The sequence below is a fragment of the Entelurus aequoreus genome, linkage group LG16, assembly GCF_033978785.1.
Source record: "Entelurus aequoreus isolate RoL-2023_Sb linkage group LG16, RoL_Eaeq_v1.1, whole genome shotgun sequence".
NCBI classification, from domain to species: domain Eukaryota; kingdom Metazoa; phylum Chordata; class Actinopteri; order Syngnathiformes; family Syngnathidae; genus Entelurus; species Entelurus aequoreus.
This window is the reverse complement of record NC_084746.1, coordinates 29,020,085-29,043,461: the sequence shown is the minus strand read 5'-3', so window position 1 is coordinate 29,043,461 and position 23,377 is coordinate 29,020,085. Positions and strand designations below refer to the sequence as shown.

At 42.1% G+C, this 23,377-nt stretch overlaps 3 protein-coding genes across 6 annotated transcripts in view; 2 read left to right on the top strand and 1 right to left on the bottom strand.

Moving 5' to 3' along the window:
* The first annotated feature begins 1,214 nt into the window (after window positions 1-1,214).
* Window positions 1,215-19,351, top strand: wrnip1 (WRN helicase interacting protein 1). Of its 4 annotated transcripts, XM_062022554.1 has the most exons (8): window positions 1,215-1,855; window positions 3,593-3,787; window positions 5,831-6,069; window positions 14,470-14,693; window positions 15,467-15,622; window positions 16,846-16,925; window positions 16,998-17,294; window positions 19,139-19,351. In XM_062022554.1, exons 1-7 carry the CDS (start codon window positions 1,253-1,255, stop codon window positions 17,265-17,267), a joined length of 1,767 nt encoding a protein of 588 aa, XP_061878538.1. In that variant the 5' UTR covers window positions 1,215-1,252; the 3' UTR covers window positions 17,268-17,294; window positions 19,139-19,351. The 4 variants fall into 4 exon arrangements, with proteins under 4 accessions (XP_061878538.1, XP_061878537.1, XP_061878540.1 ...); XM_062022553.1 differs by lacking the exon at window positions 19,139-19,351 and having other exon boundaries at window positions 16,998-18,665; XM_062022556.1 differs by lacking the exon at window positions 19,139-19,351 and having other exon boundaries at window positions 15,467-15,618; window positions 16,998-17,225.
* LOC133630807 (chymotrypsin-like elastase family member 3B) lies at window positions 18,948-20,345 on the bottom strand. Its single transcript, XM_062022563.1, has 7 exons — window positions 20,241-20,345; window positions 20,003-20,174; window positions 19,810-19,935; window positions 19,593-19,729; window positions 19,378-19,520; window positions 19,156-19,308; window positions 18,948-19,063 (listed from the first exon to the last, which is right to left on the bottom strand). The coding sequence occupies exons 1-7, from the start codon at window positions 20,275-20,277 to the stop codon at window positions 19,046-19,048; spliced, it is 786 nt and encodes a 261-aa protein (XP_061878547.1). The 5' UTR covers window positions 20,278-20,345; the 3' UTR covers window positions 18,948-19,045.
* Window positions 20,045-23,377, top strand: part of LOC133630804 (protein Wnt-3a) — a 50,324-nt gene continuing 46,991 nt past the window's right edge. Inside the window, exon 1 of the mRNA XM_062022558.1 lies at window positions 20,045-20,194. The gene's annotated coding sequence lies outside the window, so the exon portion shown is untranslated. The remainder of the gene's footprint in view (window positions 20,195-23,377) is intronic.

Sequence of the window (23,377 nt, the reverse complement as noted above, 5' to 3'; positions counted from 1 at the left end):
TCCAATCACAATTTGTGATTTACGAAAGAAGAAAGTGGCACCATACCCGGCCAGCGGAGAAATCAGCGGTATTCACTTTTTTAACCAACAAAGAAGCAGAGCAAAACGTTGATTAGGTAGCAGATATATATTGGCAAGGGCATTTTCAAGAAGGATATTTAAAGAGAGACTAGATATTGTGAGGCGAGGTCGGCCGACCCCGGAAACGAGTTAAAATGTCCTGGCGGCGAAATGGTTTGCCTGCCACTTCCACTCGAATCAACCAACTAAGAGCGATATCAATGGCTCATACGGCATCAAATGGCCGTTACAAATTGTGAGTTCAAATATATTTTTTCACATTAAATGTTTTTTATAATTATTTTTGTTTTGTCAGTACCTCGTCCAATGCGGGTTTATTGATTTTTAAATGCGCCAAAAAATTGCCTGTTTTGTACACTTGTGACAAATTGAGATGATTCAATGCCCAGTAATGCGCAAGTGTGTTTCTGTATAGTATTTTTCAAGCCGTGGTCATGTGGCGACATAAATGATTGTATTTTGAGTGATATGTATTAAAGTCGGACTGTCACTAAGTAGGACATCACTGAAGGCCTAGGTGGGAAACGCACGGCCCGCCACTGATATATACTAATTAACTCCACTGAATTGTTTTTCTGTTTATTGCTTTACAACTATATACATCTTTTTATTGGTTCACATTCATTTTAAGTCCTGTAATTGTTGGTTTTAATATTTCTGTTTGTATTCCTTTGTAATGCATTCCTCTGATTTTGTTATGGCATTTAAACTAGCACAGTTGTGTACTAATTTACCTCGACTTGGCCATTTTATGTCTAGGAAGTGAATACAAAATAATTGGTGAGTTCAATAAATTGTACAAAACTGCTTTTGGAGTAGCTTGCACTATTTTTGTCATTCAAAAATAGGCTTAACCAATAAAACATACCAGATCCAACACTAAGGAGTGGATAATTGATTTCACAAATTATAATCGTTGCCATCGCCATGGCAACCAGTTTACCCTGATATATTGCGTGCCACTCAACGTCCCATTTGAATGTAAGAAATGGTTAAACTCGAAAGAAGAAACTAACACGATCTAATGCTGATTTATTTAATATATTTTTTATTTCAGGCACATATTATTGACATAACGATGTGGGACATTTATTTATAATTTTTTTAAATTATTTTTAGAATTGTGTTTTGGTCACGTGACAAAAGGTTTGAAGTTTATGCCGGAAGCAAGATGGCGAACGACACGACAGACACGCCGCCTGACTCGGTACAGTGTCCAGTTTGTTTTAAAGACTTCAACTCTGATTCTATTAACGGTCACCTCGACGAGTGTCTGCTAAAGGGCGACACTGCCCGCTGTTTGTTGCCGGACGGCGGCGGGCCGCCTGGGAAGAAGTTTTGTTCCGAAGCACCGCCTCATTTCCCGGACTGTGGCGACCATCAAACAGCGCCCTCCACCTCTTTGGGGGTATTCTCAATGTTTCACGGAAACAAGAAAAAGGTGTCGCTTCAAAATGACACGGACGCTTCTTTTACCAACAAACACGCGGGTGGAAACAAGGGAGTTAAGCGGAGTTTGCCGGCCGAACCTGAAACTGTATGTTTGGGAACCCGGAAGAAGAATGACGGACAAACATTGAATGCAGCACAGACTTTAAGCCTACGGACGCTGATGACGTCAAACAAGCCACTGGCGGCGTTGCTCAGGCCAAACACGTTGGAAGAATACTTTGGTCAAAGTAAAGTTGTGGGCCAAGAGACGCTCATGCGGTTTGTGTTGGACTCTCAGGAAATACCCTCGCTCATCCTCTGGGGACCACCGGGATGCGGAAAGGTGCTCTGGTGACGTCATCACCGTTAATTAATGTAACATGCAGCTGGCAGTAATTATCAAGTGCCAACAGTGCAAGATGTAGTGTTATTCTTACGTATTTTGAATTATTTTAGATAATCTTGGTTAATTACCGGTATTACTATGTACAGGTAAAAGCCAGTAAATTAGAATATTTTGAAAAACTTGATTTATTTCAGTAACTGCATCCAAAAGGTGTAAGTTGTACATTATATTTATTCATTGCACACAGACTGATGCATTCAAATGTTTATTTCATTTAATTTTGATGATTTGAAGTGGCAACAAATGAAAATCCAAAATTCCGTGTGTCACAAAATTAGAATATTACTTAAGGCTAATACAAAAAAGGGATTTTTAGAAATGTTGGCCAACTGAAAAGTATGAAAATGAAAAATATGAGCATGTACAATACTCAATACTTGGTTGGAGCTCCTTTTGCCTCAATTACTGCGTTAATGCGGCGTGGCATGGAGTCGATGAGTTTCTGGCACTGCTCAGGTGTTATGAGAGCCCAGGTTGCTCTGATAGTGGCCTTCAACTCTTCTGCGTTTTTGGGTCTGGCATTCTGCATCTTCCTTTTCACAATACCCCACAGATTTTCTATGGGGCTAAGGTCAGGGGAGTTGGCGGGCCAATTTAGAACAGAAATACCATGGTCCGTAAACCAGGCACGGGTAGATTTTGCGCTGTGTGCAGGCGCCAAGTCCTGTTGGAACTTGAAATCTCCATCTCCATAGAGCAGGTCAGCAGCAGGAAGCATGAAGTGCTCTAAAACTTGCTGGTAGACGGCTGCGTTGACCCTGGATCTCAGGAAACAGAGTGGACCGACACCAGCAGATGACATGGCACCCCAAACCATCACTGATGGTGGAAACTTTACACTAGACTTCAGGCAACGTGGATCCTGTGCCTCTCCTGTCTTCCTCCAGACTCTGGGACCTCGATTTCCAAAGGAAATGCAAAATTTGCTTTCGTCAGAAAACATGACTTTGGACAACTCAGCAGCAGTCCAGCTCTTTTTTCCAGGGTCAACGCAGCCGTCTACCAGCAAGTTTTAGAGCACTTCATGCTTCCTGCTGCTGACCTGCTCTATGGAGATGGAGATTTCAAGTTCCAACAGGACTTTGCGCCTGCACACAGCGCAAAATCTACCCGTGCCTGGTTTACGGACCATGGTATTTCTGTTCTAAATTGGCCCGCCAACTCCCCTGACCTTAGCCCCATAGAAAATCTGTGGGGTATTGTGAAAAGGAAGATGCAGAATGCCAGACCCAAAAACGCAGAAGAGTTGAAGGCCACTATCAGAGCAACCTGGGCTCTCATAACACCTGAGCAGTGCCAGAAACTCATCGACTCCATGCCACGCCGCATTAACGCAGTAATTGAGGCAAAAGGAACTCCAACCAAGTATTGAGTATTGTACATGCTCATATTTTTCATTTTAATACTTTTCAGTTGGCCAACATTTCTAAAAATCCCTTTTTTGTATTAGCCTTAAGTAATATTCTAATTTTGTGACACACGGAATTTTGGATTTTAATTTGTTGCCACTTCAAATCATCAAAATTAAATGAAATAAACATTTGAATGCATCAGTCTGTGTGCAATGAATAAATATAATGTACAAGTTACACCTTTTGAATGCAATTACTGAAATAAATCAAGTTTTTCAAAATATTCTAATTTACTGGCTTTTACCTGTATGCTTAATTCCAGACCACTCTGGCTCACATCATAGCCAGCACCAGTAAGAAGAAGGGCACGGCTAGGTTTGTCACGCTCTCCGCCACCAGCTCGTCCACCGCAGAAGTGCGAGAAGTCATCAAGCAGGCTGAGAACGAACTGCGCCTGTGCAAGAGGAGGACCATCCTGTTTGTTGACGAAATTCATCGCTTCAACAAATCCCAGCAGGTGGAGGACTCACACACACTTCATCATCATCACATTTTTTTGTGTTGATTAGGTGAAGGAAAACCGTACATGTCATGTGAACTGCAACATAACTAAACTAAAACATATTCCATCCAGCCATCCATGCGTTTGGTGTACTGTACTGCTTGTCATCATTAGGGTTATATAGTTGGAGCCTATCTCTGGACTGACCACCAGTCAATATGCAATTTTTAAGTCTCCAATTAGTGGAATATGGAGTTTCCAGAGAAAACCCACGCACGTGCAAACTTCAGAGATTCAAATCAAATTCAAACTCCTGATTCTGAGGCAACCATGCTATTATATACAAACCCCAAAACCAGTGAAGTTGGCATGTTGTGTAAATAAAAACAGAATACAATGATTTGCAAATCCTTTTCAACCTATATTCAATTGAATATACTGCAAAGACAAGATACTTAACGTTCAAACTGGAAAACGTTATTTTTTGCAAATATTAGTTAATTTGGAATTTGATGCCTGCAACATGTTTCATAAAAGCTGGCACAGGTGGAAAAAAAGACTGACAAAGTTGAGGAATGCTCATCAAACACTTGTTTGGAACATCCCACAGGTGAAGAGGCTAATTGGGAACAGGTAGGTGCCATGATTGGGTATAAAAGCAGCCTCCATGAAATGCTCAGTAAGTCACAAACAAAGGATGGGGCGAAGGTCACCACTTTGTAAACAAATGCGTGAGCAAATTGTCGAACAGTTTAAGAACAACATTTCTCAACGAGCTATTGCAAGGAATTTAGAGATTTCCCCATCCAAGGTCTGTAATATCATCAAAAGGTTCAGAGAATCTGGAGAAATCACTGCACGTAACATTATGCCCGTGACCTTGGATCCCTCAGCCGGTACTGCATCAAAAAACGACATCAGTGTGTAAAGGATATCACCGCATGGGCTCAGGAACACTTCAGAAAACCACTGTCAGTAACTACAGTTCGTCGCTACATCTGGAAGTGCAAGTTAAAACTCTACTTTGCAAAGCCAAAGCCATTTATCAACAACACCCAGAAACGCTGCCGGCTTCGCTGGGCCCGAGCTCATCTAAGATGGACTGATGCAAAGTGTAAAAGTGTTCTGTGGTCTGACGAGTCCACATTTCAAATTGTTTTTGGAAACTGTGGACGTCGTGTCCTCTGAAACAAAGAGGAAAATAACCATCCGGATTGTTCTAGGCGCAAAGTTCAAAAGCCAGCATCTGTGATGGTATGGGGGTGTATTAGTGCCCAAGGCATGGGTAACTTACACATCTGTGAAGGCACCATTAATGCGGAAAGGTACATACAGGTTTTGGAGCAACATATGTTGACATCCAAGCAACGTTATCATGGACGCCCCTGCTTATTTCAGCAAGACAATGCCAAGCCACATGTTACAACAGCTTTGCTTCATAGTAAAAGAGTGCATGTACTAGACTGGCCTGCCTGTAGTCCAGACTTGTCTCCCATTGAAAGTGTGTGGCGCATTATGAAGCGTAAAATACCACAATGGAGACTCTGGACTTTTGAACAACTTAAGCTGTACATCAAGCAAGAATGGGAAATAATTCCATCTGAAAAGCATAAAAAATTGGCCTCCTCAGTTCCCAAACGTTTACTAAGTGTTGTTAAAAGGAAAGGCCATGTAACACAGTGGTAAAAATGCCCCTGTGTCAACTTGTTTGCAAAGTGTTGCTGCCATTAAATTTTAAGTTAATGATTTAATGAATTAAGTTTCTCAGTTCAAACATTAAATATCTTGTCTTTGCAGTCTATTCAATTGAATATAGGTTGAAAAGGATTTGCAAATCATTGTATTCTGTTTTTATTTACGAATTACACAATGTGCCAACTTCACTGGTTTTGGGTTTTGTAGTTGGAGCCTATCCCTGGACTGACCACCAGTCAATTATACACCTATAGACCATTTTTTATAGATAAGTTTCAGTTGTACCATTTTTTAATCTAAAAAATGCTCACCATTGAAATGATGTCACCTCATAATTTGGTCACCGCTGTCATCTCCCTACAGGACACTTTCCTTCCTCACGTGGAATGCGGAACCGTCACTCTGATCGGTGCCACCACGGAGAACCCGTCCTTCCAGGTGAACTCCGCTCTGCTGAGCAGGTGCAGGGTGCTTGTTCTCGAGAAGCTCTCTGTCGAGGCGATGGGCTCGATCCTGGAGAGGGCTGTAGCCGCCCTCGGGATTCGAGTGCTGGAACAGGAACAATCCAATCCCAAACACACAGACCCAACGGATGAAAACAAGTGAGTGCTCCTCGAGGGGGGTTGGTCCTGACTAGATAACGCGGCAGAAATCTAAATTCCTTAGTTGAGGGCTCTCGTCTTCTGTTGCTGTGGCTTAGCAAGGCCTGTTTAGATCATTTATGGGAGGAGTGAATAGAGGAGCCAGCGCAATCTCCTCTGCTCTGGTGCCTTATGATGTGTTGACAGATCAGATTTACGCACACGTAGACAGTGAGTGTGCATGGCTGCTGGCTCCACATGGAATGCGATGCTGAGCGTCAGGCAGATTTGTTGACCATATTGTTGGCCCGGCATGGAAAGAACGAAGCAAATCACAAACTGCACATGTCCACATTAAACGGTTGGACTTGCACCAGACTGAGGTGGTCCCAGGCATCTGTCCAGTCCAAAGCAGCCCTTACCAACCTTAAGGTGCTGGGTCAGGTTTATTGCATCTGTTGTGTTCTTTGTCAGTAGAGTATGTACTATGTCTGTGTCGATTTTAACGCTGTAGCCCAGTGGTCCCCAAACTATGGCCCGTGGGCCGGATTCGGCCCACCTGCGTCCAAAACCCGTCTCGCAGGAAGTCCCAAGTAAAAAAAAAATAAAAGAGAATTATTTTTATTTTTTTTACATTATTATTTTTTTAAATCTGCCCTTTCTAATCAATTTTCTACTGCTTGTTACTCTCTGTGTCTCCTAGCTGCTTAGGCAAATCATATTGTCTAAAAATGTATTTTCCCATCGATAAAGTGACATCAGTGGCAAGTGCGCGCTCTTTCAGTCAATTAGTGCGCGAGAATCACATACTGTGTGTGTGTGTGTGTGTGTGTGTGTGTGTGTGTGTGTGTGTGTGTGTGTGTGTGTGTGTGTGTGTGTGTGTGTGTGTGTGTGTGTGTGTGTGTGTGTGTGTGTGTGTGTGTGTGTGTGTGTGTGTGTGTGTGTGTGTGTGTGTGTGTGTGTATATATATATACCGTATTTTTCGAATTATAAATCAGTTTTTTTCATAGTTTGACCGTGGGTGCGACATATACTCCAGAGCGACTTTTGTGTGAAATTATTAACACATTACCGTAAAATATCAAATAATATTATTTATCTCATTCGCGTAAGAGACGAAGCAAATGGCAGCAATCGTCACACACACATCAGCAATCATCACTCACACGTCAACCAATAAGAATTCAGCGGGGGAGGGTCATGGCAGAAGTGCATTGTGGGTCATAGGATGCTAACTGCTATATGCTTTATGCTACTGCCGTAGCTATTAAAATGGGTCACATCAACATTGGCGGTAACTTATAAAAAACGAGAAGGGCTGAACTAAAATGGCACCGAAAAGGAAATCATATACTGCAGATTACAAGCTGGACGTAGTGAAATACGCAGCAGAGAACGGCAATCGAGCAGCAGAAAGAAAGGAAACGGCGCATACCAGAGGCGACACCGGGGAGGAATATTTCATCGGATTTAGCGATCGGGAGTGACAGATTGTTTGGTAAATGTATAGCATGTTCTATATGTTATAGTTATTTGAATGACTCTTGCCATGATGTGTTGCGTTAACATACCAGGCACGTTCTCAGTTAGTTATTTGTGCATCATATGGCGTACACTTACTCAGCCTGTTGTTCACTATTCTTTATTTATTTTAAATTGTCTTTCAAATATCTATTCTTGGTGTTGGATTTTATCAAATAAATGTCCCCCAAAAATGCGACTTATACTCCAGTGCGACGTATATATGTTTTTTTCCTTCTTTATTGTGCATTTTCGGCCGGTGCGACGTATACTCCGGAGCGACTTATAGTCCGAAAAATACGGTATATATATTATATATATATATATTGCAGCCCGGCCCCCAGCCAAATTGCTTTAACCCAATGCGGCCCCCGAGTCAAAAAGTTTGGGGACCCCTGCCATAGACTATGCCTGATAACCGATACAGATAATTTCTGTTTCTCAAGACCAATGCCAACATTGGAATTTTTTTTTCAATTAGATTTAACTGTAATATATATACACATATATATTAACTGTAGGTCTTTGCAGCTGGCTTTGGGGCAGCTTTTGTAGCAGCACAGGCATCTTTTTAGGCTTTCAAAACACAGGCGCAGCAATACTGGCTTTTCAGATGGCTGAAAGGTATGATGTGTTGAAGCTCGATTTTTTTTTCTTCCCTACTCGTGGGATGTTTGCAGAAGATTTAGTTATAGATGGGCGATATGGCTAAAAACTGAATCATGAAATACTTTTTTTATATTGGTCGATATCTTTAATTATTGATATTTTTTATGTCTCATTAAAAATATAGACTACGTGAAAAATATTTAAAAAAAAATTATTATTATTATAATGAATAATAATATTAAAATATTATTTCAAATGTAACCTTCCTCTGATTAAAATCCCCTCACCTATGCAGGAAGAAAAGAAAGGACATGTCAACACAGCCATGGAAAACACTCAAGCCAACAATGTAAACACCATTTTATAATCACAATTAACACTTAACAATAACCTCCTATAATTCAGTTGCAAAAATAAGGAACATGTAAAAAATGCATAATAAAGTGTAACAAAATAATATAACGTGTAAAAATGTAAACATAGAGAAACCTGAGAACAAATTCTTTGCAGATTTATTATACAACGTTCCATTGAACACATTTTTATCAAAATCAATTACGTGTCTATCTCGACATATATTGATATTGTTTTATCGGCCCAGCCCTACATTTGGTGCCAAAAGCATGCAAATTGGCTTCTTCTGAAACAGTGAAGATGTCCCACAACATCTATGCCATGTTTGTTTGTTTACAGCAGTGCTTGTTACGGTTACCCCTTCCTAGGAAGAAGAAACAATTTTGCGCCCCACCCATTCTCCACTATGACTATAAATTGTATCATTTGTCTATAAAATTGTTATAAGTACACCTTTGCATAACATTGTATCACTAATGTAAAGCATGTGAAATGTCCGCGAAAAAAATCAGCATTTTCAAACATTAATTTTTGCATCAAAATATCACTTCCGCGTTATTTATCGAATTATTAAAATACGATCCGAACAAGAATTGTCAATTGCTCGCCTCAGCCGCAGGTATTCACTCTTCCTCTTGCCGAAACGCTGCACTGAATTGCTGGACAGGGTGATGATCGAGGTGCCGAAACAAGCTCGCTCGTGACCATGGTTAGCATTATCTAGTTAGTTAGCTTGTTGTCACCTGCGTTCGCTCTCCGAGCTATAATTTTGTTGACTTTCTACTTTGCTGCTAATCCTATTTGGATGATTACAATCCACACATGGTTAGTTCCTAACTAGTTGTAGTTTTAGAGCATGGCTATTCAACTACATAGTAAAGAGGGCTGCAGTTTCAGGAGCCCAAGGGCTCAGTGGCCGGACATCAAAATGTGGATGTTTCGTCAGAAAATGCCTCTGCAGGTTATATTCCTTTGAGACAGCGTTTCTTTAATTACAACGTAAACACATTGGACACACTGCACTGTCAATAAATGTATTATTCTGCCCTCGCTAGTCTTTTCCAGCGTGTGCAGCTAGACAGATAGTTAATAGGATGAAGACACAGAAGCTCCAAAAGTTTTTTCGAGGATTGATGGTCCTTCTGAAGTAATTTTTCTTCCTTAGTTTTATTTCTTTACACTTCTTCCTTCATTTAAGTTTGTAAGACCTTAAAATATAAATATAAAATAAACATTACAAAAGTATAACATCCATTGTGTATTTTACATAATGTCCATTTGTATTTTACACAAATCAAATGGAGGGTTTAGTGTTAATACATTCACACAATAAACTGCAGATGTTTACGTAAATAGAAATTACCCAATGAATGTGACTCATCACAATTAAACCTAAGGAGACGCGTTATCGCTTAAAAGGACCTAAACACAAATGTGTGACCAAATTTAGCGCTATGTGTATTAAACAAGCTTTGATTACCAGAGTTACTTTCAGACAAAAGGCAACACAACCTCAAATATAAAACACATCACAGAGTCAGCCATTTAAATAAAAAACAAATAAATGATCTAAAACAAACTGCTCGTCTGGAACAGTGTCCTCCACTTAACAGCTCTGACAGAAAACAATGACTCGATCACTTGTTTGGGGCAGAACATTCATACTTTATTGTTCAGTCGTTGCTAAAAGTCAAATTTTTGCAATTTATTTCGATTTTTTTCAGGGTTGAATGAAGTCTTCTTCTACTCACCCCACTGCTGCTTTATTGTGACACATATCAGAATAGTTGTATTGCCATTGTTTGAGAACGGGTTCACAAACTAGGTATTTTTCTTGGTACAATCGTGCAACATAAAACACATATAACACAGAATAGGTAATAAAAAGAGCTGTAACTGAGCTATCAGATCTTGTTATTGTTCATGTGCCTGATGGCCGAGGGGAAAAAACTGTTCAGGTGTGGGTCCGGATGGACTGTAGTCTCCTGCCTGAGGGGAGAGGGGAGAATAGTTTGTGTCCGGGGTGAGAAGAGTCAGCTGTGATCCGACCCACACGCCTCCTGGTCCTGGAGGAGGACAGGTCCTGGAGGGATGGGAGCTTGCAGCCAATCACCTTCTCAGCAGCACGTACGATGCGCTGCAGTCGATGCTTATCCTGGACTGTGGCGCCGGGGAACCACACGGTGATGGAGGAGGTGAGGATGGACTCGATGATGGCTGAGTAAAACTGCACCAGCATCTCGGTCGGCACCTTAAGTTTCCTCAGCTGCCGCAGGAAGTACATCCTCTGCTGGGCCTTCTTGATGAGGGAGCTGATGGTCGGCTCCCACTTGAGGTCCTGGGTGATGGTGGTGCCCAAGAAACGGAAAGAGTCAACAATGGAGACGGGGGTGGGAGAGTCAATCAGGGTGAGGGGGGGATGGTGGGCCTGTGACTTTCCTGAAGTCCATGATCATCTCCACTGTTTTTTGGCCGTTCAGCTCCAGGTTGTTGAGGCTGCACCAGGACGCCAGCCGGTCCACCTCTCTCCTGTAGGCGGACTCGTCGCCATCCGAGATGAGCCCGATGAGGGTAGTGTCGTCCGCAAACTTGAGCAGCTTTACGGACTGGTGACTGGAGGTGCAGCAGTTTGTATACAGGGAGAAGAGCCAGGGGTAAAGTACACCGCCCTGAGGAGTACCAGTGTTCGTGGTTCGACTGTCCGAGACAATCTTCCCCAGTCGCACGTGCTGTCTTCGGTCTGTCAGGAAGTCATCGATCCAACTGCAGAGGGAGTCGGGCACGCTGAGCTGGTAAAGCTTGTTTCGTAGCAGTCCAGGGAGGATGGTGTTGAAGGCAGAGCTGAAGTCCACAAACAGGATCCTAGCGTAGGTTCCTGGGGAGTAAAGATGCTCCAGGATGAAGTGGAGGGCCAGGTTCACTGCATCATCCACAGACCTGTTGGCTCTGTAGGCGAACTGCAATGGGTCCAGGAGGGGGGCGGTGATGTCCTTGAGATGGAGCAGGACTAAGCGCTCAAAGGACTTCATGACCCCAGACGTCAGCGCAACCGGCCTGTAGTCATTAAGTCCTGTGATCCGTGCTTTCTTGGGGACAGGGACAATGATGGAGGTCTTGAAGCAGAGCGGCACGCGGCATAGCTCCAGAAAGGTGTTAAAAATGTCAGTGAAGACAGGAGCCAGCTGATCCGCGCAGTGTCTAAAGGGTGGAGGGGGAGACACCATCCGGCCCGGGGGTATTCCGCATGTTCAGCTTCAAGAACTGCCAGCGTACATCCTCCTCTCGGATGGAGAGGGTCTTTAAAGTTCTGTGATGTCCTTGGAGTCCTTTAAATCCTTTAATGAAGTGCTGGCGTTGGTGGGGAGGGTGATGGTGGGAGGAGCAGAGCTTTGATGAGCTGAAGGCCGTTCATGACGACAGTAATGTATATTAAGGCCCTGAGCGAGAGTCCGGTCATTCAGGGCCTGGGGGGCTTTGGGCTTGTAGTTCGTAAGGGCCCTTAGCCCTCTCCAAACGGTTGCAGAATCATTGGAGCGGAACTGTTCCTGTAGACGGTTAGAGTACACAGATTTAGCTTTCTCCACTTCCCTGTTGAAGTGGTACTTCGCTTCTCTGTAGGTACTCCGGTCCTCGCTTCTTCAGGCAGCCTCCTTCTTGCGCAGCTGTCAGAGCTTGGGTGTGAACCAGGGCTTGTCGTTGTTATAATAAGCCCTGGTGCGTGTTGGAATGATGCGCGCCTCATTGAACTGAATGTATGAGGTCACAGTGTCCGTATACTCTTCCAGATTGTCCGTGGCCACTCCAATTGCCTCCCAGTCTGTCGTCTCCAAACATGCAGGCAGCTCCTCCACAGCCTCGGCGGTGAAACACTTAATGGTCTTCATAACAGGTTCAGTCAGTTTCAGTCTGTCTGTATGAAGGGATTAAGTGCACCATCACGTGATCTGATAGTCCGAGAACAGCGCGCGGGACTGCATGGTATGCCTTACTTATTGTAGTGTAACAGTGATCCAAAGTGTTCTCCTCTCTGGTCGGGCATTTAATAAACTGCCTATATTTGGGTAATTCCTGGCTCAAATTTCCCTTGTAAAAGTCACCAAGTACGATAACAAGAGAGTCCAGAAAAGACTGTTCCACATGTAAGATCTGGCCTGCAAGCGTGCGCTGAGCGTCATGCATGTCCGCGCTGGGCGGTATGTAGGCAGCCACTACTATAAATGAAACAATCTCACGCTGTGAGTAAAAGGGCTTACAGTGAATGAAAATATATTCCAGAGCAGGAGAGCAGTGTTGGGATATCACCGTCACGTCTGTACACCAGTTGCTGTTGATGAAGAAGCAGACTCCACCGCCTCTTGTTTTGCCGGAGATTCCCGCGTCTCAGTCCGCGTGAAGAAGATGAAAGCCCTCCAGTTGAACCGCGCTGTCCGGGACACTCGCGCTCAGCCACGTCTCCGTGAAGCACAAAACACAAGATGAGGAAAAGTCCTTGTTTCTTCTCATCAGCAACGCTAGCTCGTCCATCTTGTTGGCAAGTGAGCGGATGTTGGAGAGAAAGATGCCAGGTAAGGGCGTGCGTAATCCCCTTCTGCGGAGACGGACAAGGGCGCCCGCTCTCATTCCTCTTCGGTGTGGCTTCCCTCTTTTGATCAAACCTCGTTGCCTCGTTGTTGCCCCTGTGGTGTTGCAGGAGTACTGCATATATGACCAACCCTAGTTTAAATGGTTTTATCAAGCCTGTTTGGTTGATGTTCGGCTGGCGAAATGAAAAACTTTGGCAAACCGCATGTGGCCCGCGGGCCCACAGTTGAATAGGCCTGTTCTAGAGCATTTATTAGTAGCTCGCGAGAATGTGTATTTTTGACGTGAAGGATGTAAACAGAGGTCACAACACCGGAAGCATATTACTCGAGAGGGTGTGGCTATAGGATAGAGTTTCCAAATGGGAAACATTTTCTGAGTTCTGCATGCATGTTATAGATTAAAATTTTCAATGATAATAATGTTAGTAAATTACGTACTTAAAAAAAAATAATTCTGTGGTACATTAAATGGGACATGTATGTTTCAAAAGGACAGCCATAAGATGTAGGTAGATGACAATAAATCTAAAGGTAAAATGTAGTGTACAAATGCACCCAATTTCAGGAAATTCAGTCTTTATTTTCAAAACTTTCTTTCGGGGCTTTTGTGGCAGCACTTCGTGCATATAGAAGTCGTCCTTTTTTTCTTGAAAGGTGCTCACATGCCTGAACATGAAAGAAAAACTTACAACAAAGAATAACTTTATTAACATGTTTTGTTTTGTCTGTAACAGAAAAGATTTGAAGTGCATCTAATTTTTCTGAAATAAAAATAAATAAACATTTATTTGAACTCCAAACATTTTTTAATCGACTTGAACCATTTGATACTTAAAAATAAAATTACACAGACTCAATAAATAAAAAATAAATTCAAATTGATGAGAAACATTGGTGACGTCAGAGTTACTCATATTAGCTCGATAATTATCTTTCCGATATTTATCGCACACCCCTACTATAGACGAGGCATTTTAGTAAATGAGCCTGCTGTAGATTTCCAATCATGTTATGGAAACATGTTATCATTCCTTTAGGACCTCCTGATTTCTGGTAATATGATTAAAATGTCTCCAAAGCGTCAACTTTTCATTCCAATGGTTGGACTACAGTACACAGAAAACGCAAGCACAGGAGTTCTGTATCATCAACAAGTTAGGTGCTTGCACTAAAACAGAGTGGCATCCTCCGGGGGGGTTGTTTTTAATGACATTGTGAGATTAGGAGGATAAAAAGTCTTTGGCGCCGACATCAGAGATCTTTTTTGCCTGGGGTATTTTTACACAGAGCTGTTTGCCTGGGACACCTTCACCCACAGTAACTATTAAATATGATTTATCGATTTGTTTTCAGGCCAAAGGTTTTCATCGAGCAAAAAGCTATGGACACTATCGCTTACCTTTGCGACGGTGATGCCCGAGCAGGGCTCAACAGTCTGCAGCTGGCCGTTCAGGCTCAGGGCGGCTGGAACCGAGCGAGTCCTTTCGGACCAGACGATTCACCGAAGGAAATAGTTGTGAAGGAGAAACATGTCAAGGAGGGCCTCCAGAGGTCTCATGTTCTCTACGACAAAGCCGGTAAGCTGCTCTTCTCATTGCTTACCAAAGCAAATCATCTCATCGCTTGATATTTGAGGCGCAAATACAGTGTTGGCTATATTTAGCAAAGCACCCGACACATTTTAATATGAATATAAACACATTTTGTGCCAGGCAAAATTGGATACATACTACAACTCAGGTTCTCTTCAGTGGTAATCATTTGGAGTATGAATAACATAAAGAAGAAATACTGAAGAAATGCAGCCTTATTTTGAAATGCATCTTCTATAATAAAAACAAGTCGTTTATAGTTTCTTGTCATGACCATCTCTACAGAAGACTCACCGAGTCTGCCTACACTAGAAAGGCAGTCTCATAAATTGTCCCATTACATAACATTCAGCTGTCCCCAAACAAGGAGATTTACTGGTGCCCGTTTTACGCAGTGATGAAAAGCACTTACCATAGTTGATGAATGGCTCATATTAAAACTTACACTTCTGTATGGGTTGGTCTCATCACATCAGCATTAGCTGTGTTGGAAGCTGTAAGGGTAAAAAAACAACAACATTTTATTTAGTTAATTTCTTCAGATAATGTTTCATATGAAATGTGTGCGCGTGTGTGTGTGTGTGTGTGTGTGTGTGTGTGTGTGTGTGTGTGTGTGTGTGTGTGTGTGTGTGTGTGTGTGTGTGTGTGTGTGTGTGTGTGTGTGTGTGTGTGTGTGTGTGTGTGTGTGTGTGTGTGTGTGTGTGTGTGTGTGTGTGTGTGTGTGTGTGTGTGTGTGTGTATGTGTGAGAAACTTAAAGGCGAGGAGCATTACAACTGTATCTCAGCTTTGCATAAGTCCATGCGAGGCTCCCATGAAAACGCCGCCCTCTACTGGCTGGGGCGTATGCTGGAAGGTGGTGAGGATCCACTCTATGTGGCTCGCAGGCTGATCAGCTTTGCCAGCGAAGACGTGGGTAGGAAAGACAAATAATGTCCGCTCGAGCAGATTTAAAAAAGGAACTGCACTTTTTGGGGAGAATTTTGCCTATCGTTCACACTCATCCTGAGAGCCAAGAACACGTCTTTTTTTTTTTTAAGATTCTATATTATCAAAAACACTTGCAAGATGCAGCTAAAAGAAGTTACCGTTGTAGCCTTCAAAACCCTCCAATGTTTTATATACACACTACAAGTCTATATATAATGTAGTAACAGACAAGTTGATGTACAAAAATTACAGTGTTTTGGTCATTTTAAGCAATACGGGAACGTATTTCCTCAGCGCATTTATTTCCGTTTCCGACTTCCGGCAACAAACGCTTGTGTTTTCTAATCGTGGCAAACTTGGTAATAGACAACAAAGTCGATTATTTTGGACAAAAGAAGAATCACAACCTTATATTTTTTAACCTGAATATACGGAAGATGAACTTGGTTATAGAAGCGAGCACGAAGGAAGGGTGAAATGTTGGAGCAGACGGATGCCGAGAGAGGGAGGTCGACGTGACTCGACGGTGTAAATGGTGACCTGGTAGCCAAGCTATGCCAACATAAATGGCGTACTTACCCAAAATCAACTTAAAAAAAACAAACGGACAATTGAGTCAGTCACATTATAATATCGATCATGATACACGCAGCACATCATGCTCATTACAACTACAGTAAATATGCTGTCTGGCTAGCTGTGTACAAACAAAACATGAAATGTGGGCTAATACTTTACAGATACTGTAATATGATTGTTCATGTTTTTCAGTCAGTACAGATTGGTGTCTTATCGCATTGTGTTGTGCATTACAAACTCAAAAGCCATTGAGCTGTTGTCACAGTAGCTCGCTTACCGCCAATGCCGTAGCATGCTGTTGCTATGCTAGAAAAAGAGTTCCTCCGTGTTCACTCTTACAATAACAATGTCGCTACAGTTTGGTTATTATACATGTTATGGAACGTAAATTAAGTATTGTTGGCGGTTTTTGGGTGCCTTTTTAAAGTGATTTAGAGGCAAAATGTATTGATCCCATTAGCTCCATCGCTAGTCACCTAGAACGAGATGATTATAAATAAGACTGAAAAAAAACAATCTTTTGTCTTCATAAGGACTGTTAATGATAGCCAAAATAAAAAAATAAAAAAAGTGCAGTTCACCTTTTACATTTTTTTTTTTTGCCTTCTCATGTGCTGTTGTCGCTTTTAGGTATGGCGGATCCCCTCGCTCTTTCTCAAGCTGTATCTACCTTTCAGGCCTGTCACTTCATTGGGATGCCTCAGTGTGAGGTACTGAAAGATGGCAGCAGGTTAAAAAATATATGTATATTTTTTATTCATCGTTCTATTACTGCTCCACAGGTCAATCTTGCACAGTGCGTGGTCTACCTTTCACGAGCGCCCAAATCCATGGAGGTCCACATGGCCTACAATAACGTAAAGGCTTGTCTGAGGAACCACAAAGGCCCCATGCCTCCCGTCCCGCTTCACCTGCGCAACGCATCCTCCCGCCTCATGAAGCAGCTTGGCTATGGCAAAGGTTACATATACGATTCCAATGTGGAGCAGGAATTCTTGCCCGAAGAGCTCCGGGGGATCAATTTCTTCACCCGGACAAACTCATCGCTGTGACTACCATGGGAGATTAGGAAGGGACATGTGAGTGGAATGATTTAAAGTCACTCGCCCAGTAAGGTAAAGCAAGACTTAACATTACTATCCAAGTTAAAGGGAAATTGCACTTTTTTGGAATTTTGCCTATCATTCACAATACTTATGTTAGACAAGCACGCATGATCTATTCCACATATAAATCGCTCTACAAAACATCCAAAAACCTCAGTTTTATATACATGCTGTAAGTATATATGTAATGTAGTAACATGCACAGTCATAATAACATGTAATAAGTATGAATTTTGGTCATTTTAAGCATTATGACAGCGCATTGATTTCACAGACCCATCAATACATTCCCTTTTCCTTTCATTAAAATACGATTGTTAATCATGGCAGACTTCATGAGAGACGACGACAACTACTTTGGGACAAATGATGAGTCAGAACTTTATATTTGTGAGCCTGAATATAAGGATGATGAGCTACAACTTTTAGTAGCTGAGTGATGAGCAGATCCAGCAAGTAGCACTATTGCTAAAAGCTGAACAAGAAATACAAACTTCAAAGATAACAAAACAATCATTTACTCTACAATGTCTGCTCTCAAGATTAGTTTTTGCCATTTAAGACAATGAATTCAGCATGAACTTTAAAAAAAGGTGGGCTCAAACAAGTCTTTTTGTGTCTTCCTAGCGATGTCTCCCAGGCTAATCAAAGTTGATCAATGGCCACAGCCTTCCACTATACGAGTGCGAGGCATGAAGTATAATCTAGTACAAACTTTTATCAACTCAGAGGCAATGCAGCAGCTCACAGGCTTAGTATGTCATTAGCTGCAGTAGCTCGTTACCTGTCTGTGATTAAGGTGCCGCCAAAAGTAGTTCCTCTGAGTTAGCTCCTGTAACAACAATGTCGCTAATATGCAGGTCACAACATGTAAATGGAGTATTGTTTGCGGTGTTTTTAGAGAGCTTTATGGGCGAAATGGATAACTCCCATTAGCTATGTTGTTAGCCATGTAGTATGAGCTGAATATTATAAATTAGAATACATACAAAAGAGAAAAACGTGTCACATAGGGATTGTGAATGATAGGCAAAATTCCAAAGAAAGTGCAGTTCCCCTTTAAGTCATCTTCAACTTATACCCGTCTTTAGTTTATTAGTCCTAATGTTGATTGCCATCCATCCATTTTCTACCGCTTGTCCCTTTTTGGGGTTGCGGGGGGTGCTGGAGCCTATCTCAGCTGATTGTTCAGATTTAAATGCCCAGTCTTGTATAATATCTATCAAATACATAAACTGCAACTTTATAGCAATGTATTTTTCGGTCTAATCAGTACTGTACAGTTTTGTGACACGTCGCCATGTGGCTTTTTCTTCATATTGCAAGTTTATAAATAAATATTGACTGATTTACATGTCTCTACTTTTCCAAGACATTACACACAAAATAATTGGATTCAATACGTGCTGAAAATGATGCCTTTCTAAAGAAATGCTTGACATATGGATATTCATTTCACAATGTTTATTGTGGTGTAGTATCTCTCTCATATTGTGCCCAATACATGTATCACTATGATGCAGTTCAGTGATACACCAATACATGACCACCACGTTACATACTGTAAGCGATCATTAGAAGATAATTAATCTATTAATATAGGCGGAATTCTGATGGAGATACCATGAATTGCTATACATAATTGTGTCCAGTAAGTAGAGGAATACAAAAAAAACTAAACTAATGTTCTGAAGAGTCTTTTATTTATTAAGTAGGAAAACCAGTCAATTTTGGGCCATCATCTACAAAGACGTGAAAAAAGAGAGAAGACATAAACATTTTGTATTATTGTTTTTCTTTTTTTTTTTAACTGCAAGTCATTCAGGGTTCTGACCTGCGTGATCCAAGGGACGAAGGAAGCCACGCGGGTGAAGACTGTGGGCCTGCGAGGAGTGTTACAGCCTCGTCCATCTACAAAGCTGGTCACCCCTTGGACGTACCATCTGCCATCTTTGCCTTTACAGTTAAGAGGGCCTCCTGAGTCGCCCTACAAAATGATGTCACACATTCCTGCACCGCCATTTTTTTTTCTTTAATACTAAAAAACTCCTCTTACATGGCAGGCTGACTTGCTGTCTCCTCCTGCACACACCATGGTCGTTTTGGCCGAACCTCCCCACCAGTCGCTCTGACTACAGATGCTGTGGCCCACCACCGGGAGAAGAGCTTGCTGTAGTCTAGAAGCTCGGGGCCCACCGGCTTAAAGGCAGGGAACACAAATTAGGAAGATCATTTTAGAGAGTCTTTAAATATTGGTGTGTGCAAGCTCACAGTAGAGGCGACCCCAGCCTGTGACGTAGCAGGACTGGTTGTGGGCTAGGGTATCTCCCTGCTTTGGTAAGCATGCCAGCTGAACCTTGTCATTAATGACGGCACTCTGCTCCAGCTTAAGTAAAGCAATGTCGTTCCTTTGACAGCAAAAATTTACCTGAAAACTGCTGTTTTACAGTAATCCAGATGTGGTCTTTAAAAGCGGTGACAACTTTACCCGCAAGACACACAGTTGTCATTCCATTTTGGGTGAATGATCATTTTCTCCACACGAATTGACTGTTCAGGTCCCTCGTCTGAGTTCATGTCATGCTCGGCCAGAACCACTCTGTATGTGTGGAACCTGCAAGAATCACCACTGGTTAATGCTGAGGACTTTATTGTATAAATGTCTAAAAAAAAGGGCTCACGTAACGCAGTGCGCAGCAGTCAAGACCCAGTTTGGAGCAATCATGGTTCCTCCACAGGTCGGGTAGAATGACTCCAAAGAAACCTGCCATGGCCAGCTGTACGGACGAGCCTCGACCCCGTCGACCACGCGGCCGGTGTGGGGCTGGTAGCTGGGGACCCCGCAGCTGGACACTGCAGACAGATGATCAAAGGTCAGATTTAAAACATATTTTAAAGAAGAAAATACTTAAAACCCACCAGTGGTGACAAGCAAGAGGACAAGTGCCAGTTCCATGTTCTCATAGAGCCTCAAAAACAGGCTTACTGTATGCACAGCTATTTATAGCAACCACAGCCTGGGAGTTTGCCGCCTTTAACCAGGTGCAACAAAAACAATCTGCTATCTTCCAACAGCGACTTGTTCCAGGTCTTCATAGGGTCATGACTGAACTATTTAGTCAATTCAGCATCAAACCCTTAGCTTGATAATACACATAGCACACATATCATGTGCTACCAGATTATCTCAGGGCATTCAATCGATCGTTTAAACCAAACGGTCCAGTTGCAATTGGTTGAATGTCCTGAGATTACAATGACCTGGATGAAGGAGAACATTCATAGACACGCACTAATGATCTCCACCAGGTGGCGCTGACATCAAAACTATTGCTGAGTAGATAATCATGTCTTGAAATTATTCTCAATTCATTATTAAAGTATACTCCATTCATCCGTACAGTATCAATAGAGGTTTAATGATATGGATTATTACAGCAAACAATGTCTGTTTAAAAACATTATACATTGTCAACCTTTGAATTAGTTTGTTGTGTTTGTATGTTGTGGTATAGGATGACAACCCCAAATTTCAGGACAAAATGAATTACCAATATTGCCAATTTGTGTTGAAAATTAAATGATTTGTAATGAAAACTAATGAAATTGTTTATTTGCATGTGTATGTGAATGGAATGGCCTCATATTTATATGTATAAACACACACATATATACACAACACACACACATCTCCATACACACATATCAGAAATAAAAACGTGTGTATATATGTTTGTTTTTTCTCGAGAGTATATATTAAATTACATTAAAGTTTTAGTTTGTGGTTTTCTGCTATATTTTGCTGTGTTCAATTTATTTTAAAACGTATTTATGCACAGCCTGGACACTAATTAGTTCTGTTTTTTTTATTCCGTGTTGATTTAGTGCCCTCTACTGGCCATCTGGTGCTACATACACTGTTACTACATGTTTGTTTATTTATTTCAGGGCTGTTTGTTTCTCATGTTATTCTTAATCCGTATTATTGATTTATTATATTAAATATTACTTAAATATTACATATGTATATATATATGTATGTATGGATATATATGTAAGTTAATGTGTGTATACATACATATATACACATTTGCACACGTGTATATATATATACATATATATATATATACATATATGTGTATGTGTATATATATATACAGTATATACATGTGTATATACAGTATGTATGTGTGTGTGTATAAATATATATACAGTATATACATGCATATACAGTATGTATGTGTGTGTGTGTATATATATATAAATATATACATGTGTATGTATATATATATACATGTGTATATATGTATTTGTGTGTGTATATATATATACATGTGTAAATATGTATGTGTGTATATATATATATTTGTATATATACACACACACATACATACTGTATATACATACTGTATATACAATCATCAGGAGATGTTCTACTGATGATTGAGGAAACCCCTCATGAAACAGGCCTGTAGAGATGAAGTAGTCTTGTGATTTTTTTTCCACACATACATGTATTGCGCTCTACCACGGTATTGAGCACTATTTTTTGGGGGGATAATCTAATTAAGACATATGTATGTATATATATATATATATACATCCATCCATCTTCTTCCGCTTATCCGAGGGCGGGTTGCGGGGGCAGCAGCCTAAGCAGGGAAGCCCAGACTTCCCTCTCCCCAGCCATTTCGTCCAGCCGGGAGACATAGTCTTCCCAACGTGTCCTGGGTCTTCCCCGTGGCCTCTTACCGGTCGGAATTGCCCGAAACACCTCCCTAGGGAGGCGTTCGGGTGGCATCCTGACCAGATGCGCGAACCACCTCATCTGGCTCCTCTCGATGTGGAGGAGCAGCGGCTTTAGTTTGAGCTCCTCCCGGATGACAGAGCTTCTCACCCTATCTCTAAGGGAGAGCCCTGCCACCCGGCGGAGGAAACTCATTTTGGCCGCTTGTACCCGTGATCTTGTCCTTTTGGTCATAACCCAAAGCTCATGACCATAGGTGAGGAAACGTAGATTGACCGGTAAATTGAGAGCTTTGCCTTCCGGCTCAGCTCCTTCTTCACCACAACGGATCGATACAGCGTCCGCATTACTGAAGACGCCGCACTGATCCGCCTGTCGATCTCACGATCCACTTTTCCCTCACTCGTGAACAAGACTCCGAGGTACTTGAACTCCTCCACTTGGGGCAAGAGATCCTCCCCAACCCGGAGATGGCACTCCACCCTTTTCCGGGCGAGAACCATGGACTCAGACTTGGAGGTGCTGATTCTCATCACAGTCGCTTCACACTCGGCTGCGAACCGATCCAGTGAGAGCTGAAGATCTGGGCCAGATGAAGCCATCAGGACCATATCATCTGCAAAAAGCAGAGACCTAATCCTGCAGCCACCGAACCGGATCCCCTCAACGCCTACAAATTCTGTCCATAAAAGTTATGAACAGAATCTGTGACAAAGGGCAGCCTTGGCGGAGTCCAACCCTCACTGGAAACGTGCCCGACTTACTGCCGTCAATGCGGACCAAGCTCTGACACTGATCATACAGGGAGCGGACCACCACAATCAGACAGTCCGATACTCTCTGAACACTCCCCACAGGACTTCCCGGGTTACACGGTCGAATGCCTTCTCCAAGTCCACAAAGCACATGTAGACTAGTTAGGCAAACTCCCATGCACCCTCAAGGACCCTGCCGAGAGTATAGAGCTGGTCCACAGTTCCACGACCAGGACGAAAACCACACTGTTCCTCCTGAATCTGAGGTTTGACTATCCGGCGTAGCCTCCTCTCCAGTACACCTGAGTACTTGGGCCTAATATGCTACTGTATTTTAATGTTAAGTTAAAGTTAAAGTATCTATGATTGTCACACACACACTAGGTGTGGCGAAATTATTCTCTGCATTTGACCCATCACCCTTGATCACCCCCTGGGAGGTGAGGGGAGCAGTGAGCTTATATGGTGGTACTTTGGAGAGCCAAGTTTTTTCTGCGGTGGTACTTGGTGAACATTTTTTGAGAACCATTATTCCCTTCACTGTAATTATTATT

Coding starts and splice junctions, on each gene's coding strand:
- LOC133630807 (XM_062022563.1), bottom strand. CDS start 20,277: ATGGAACTGGCACTTGTCCTCTTGCTTGTCACCACTG. Junction 19,936..20,002: donor ACTGCTGCGCACTGCGTTAC/GTGAGCCCTTTT, acceptor TGATTCTTGCAG/GTTCCACACATACAGAGTGG. Junction 19,730..19,809: donor GACAACTGTGTGTCTTGCGG/GTAAAGTTGTCA, acceptor TTGCTGTCAAAG/GAACGACATTGCTTTACTTA.
- wrnip1 (XM_062022554.1), top strand. CDS start 1,253: ATGGCGAACGACACGACAGACACGCCGCCTGACTCGGTACAGTGTCCA. Junction 1,856..3,592: donor GACCACCGGGATGCGGAAAG/GTGCTCTGGTGA, acceptor GCTTAATTCCAG/ACCACTCTGGCTCACATCAT. Junction 3,788..5,830: donor GCTTCAACAAATCCCAGCAG/GTGGAGGACTCA, acceptor ATCTCCCTACAG/GACACTTTCCTTCCTCACGT.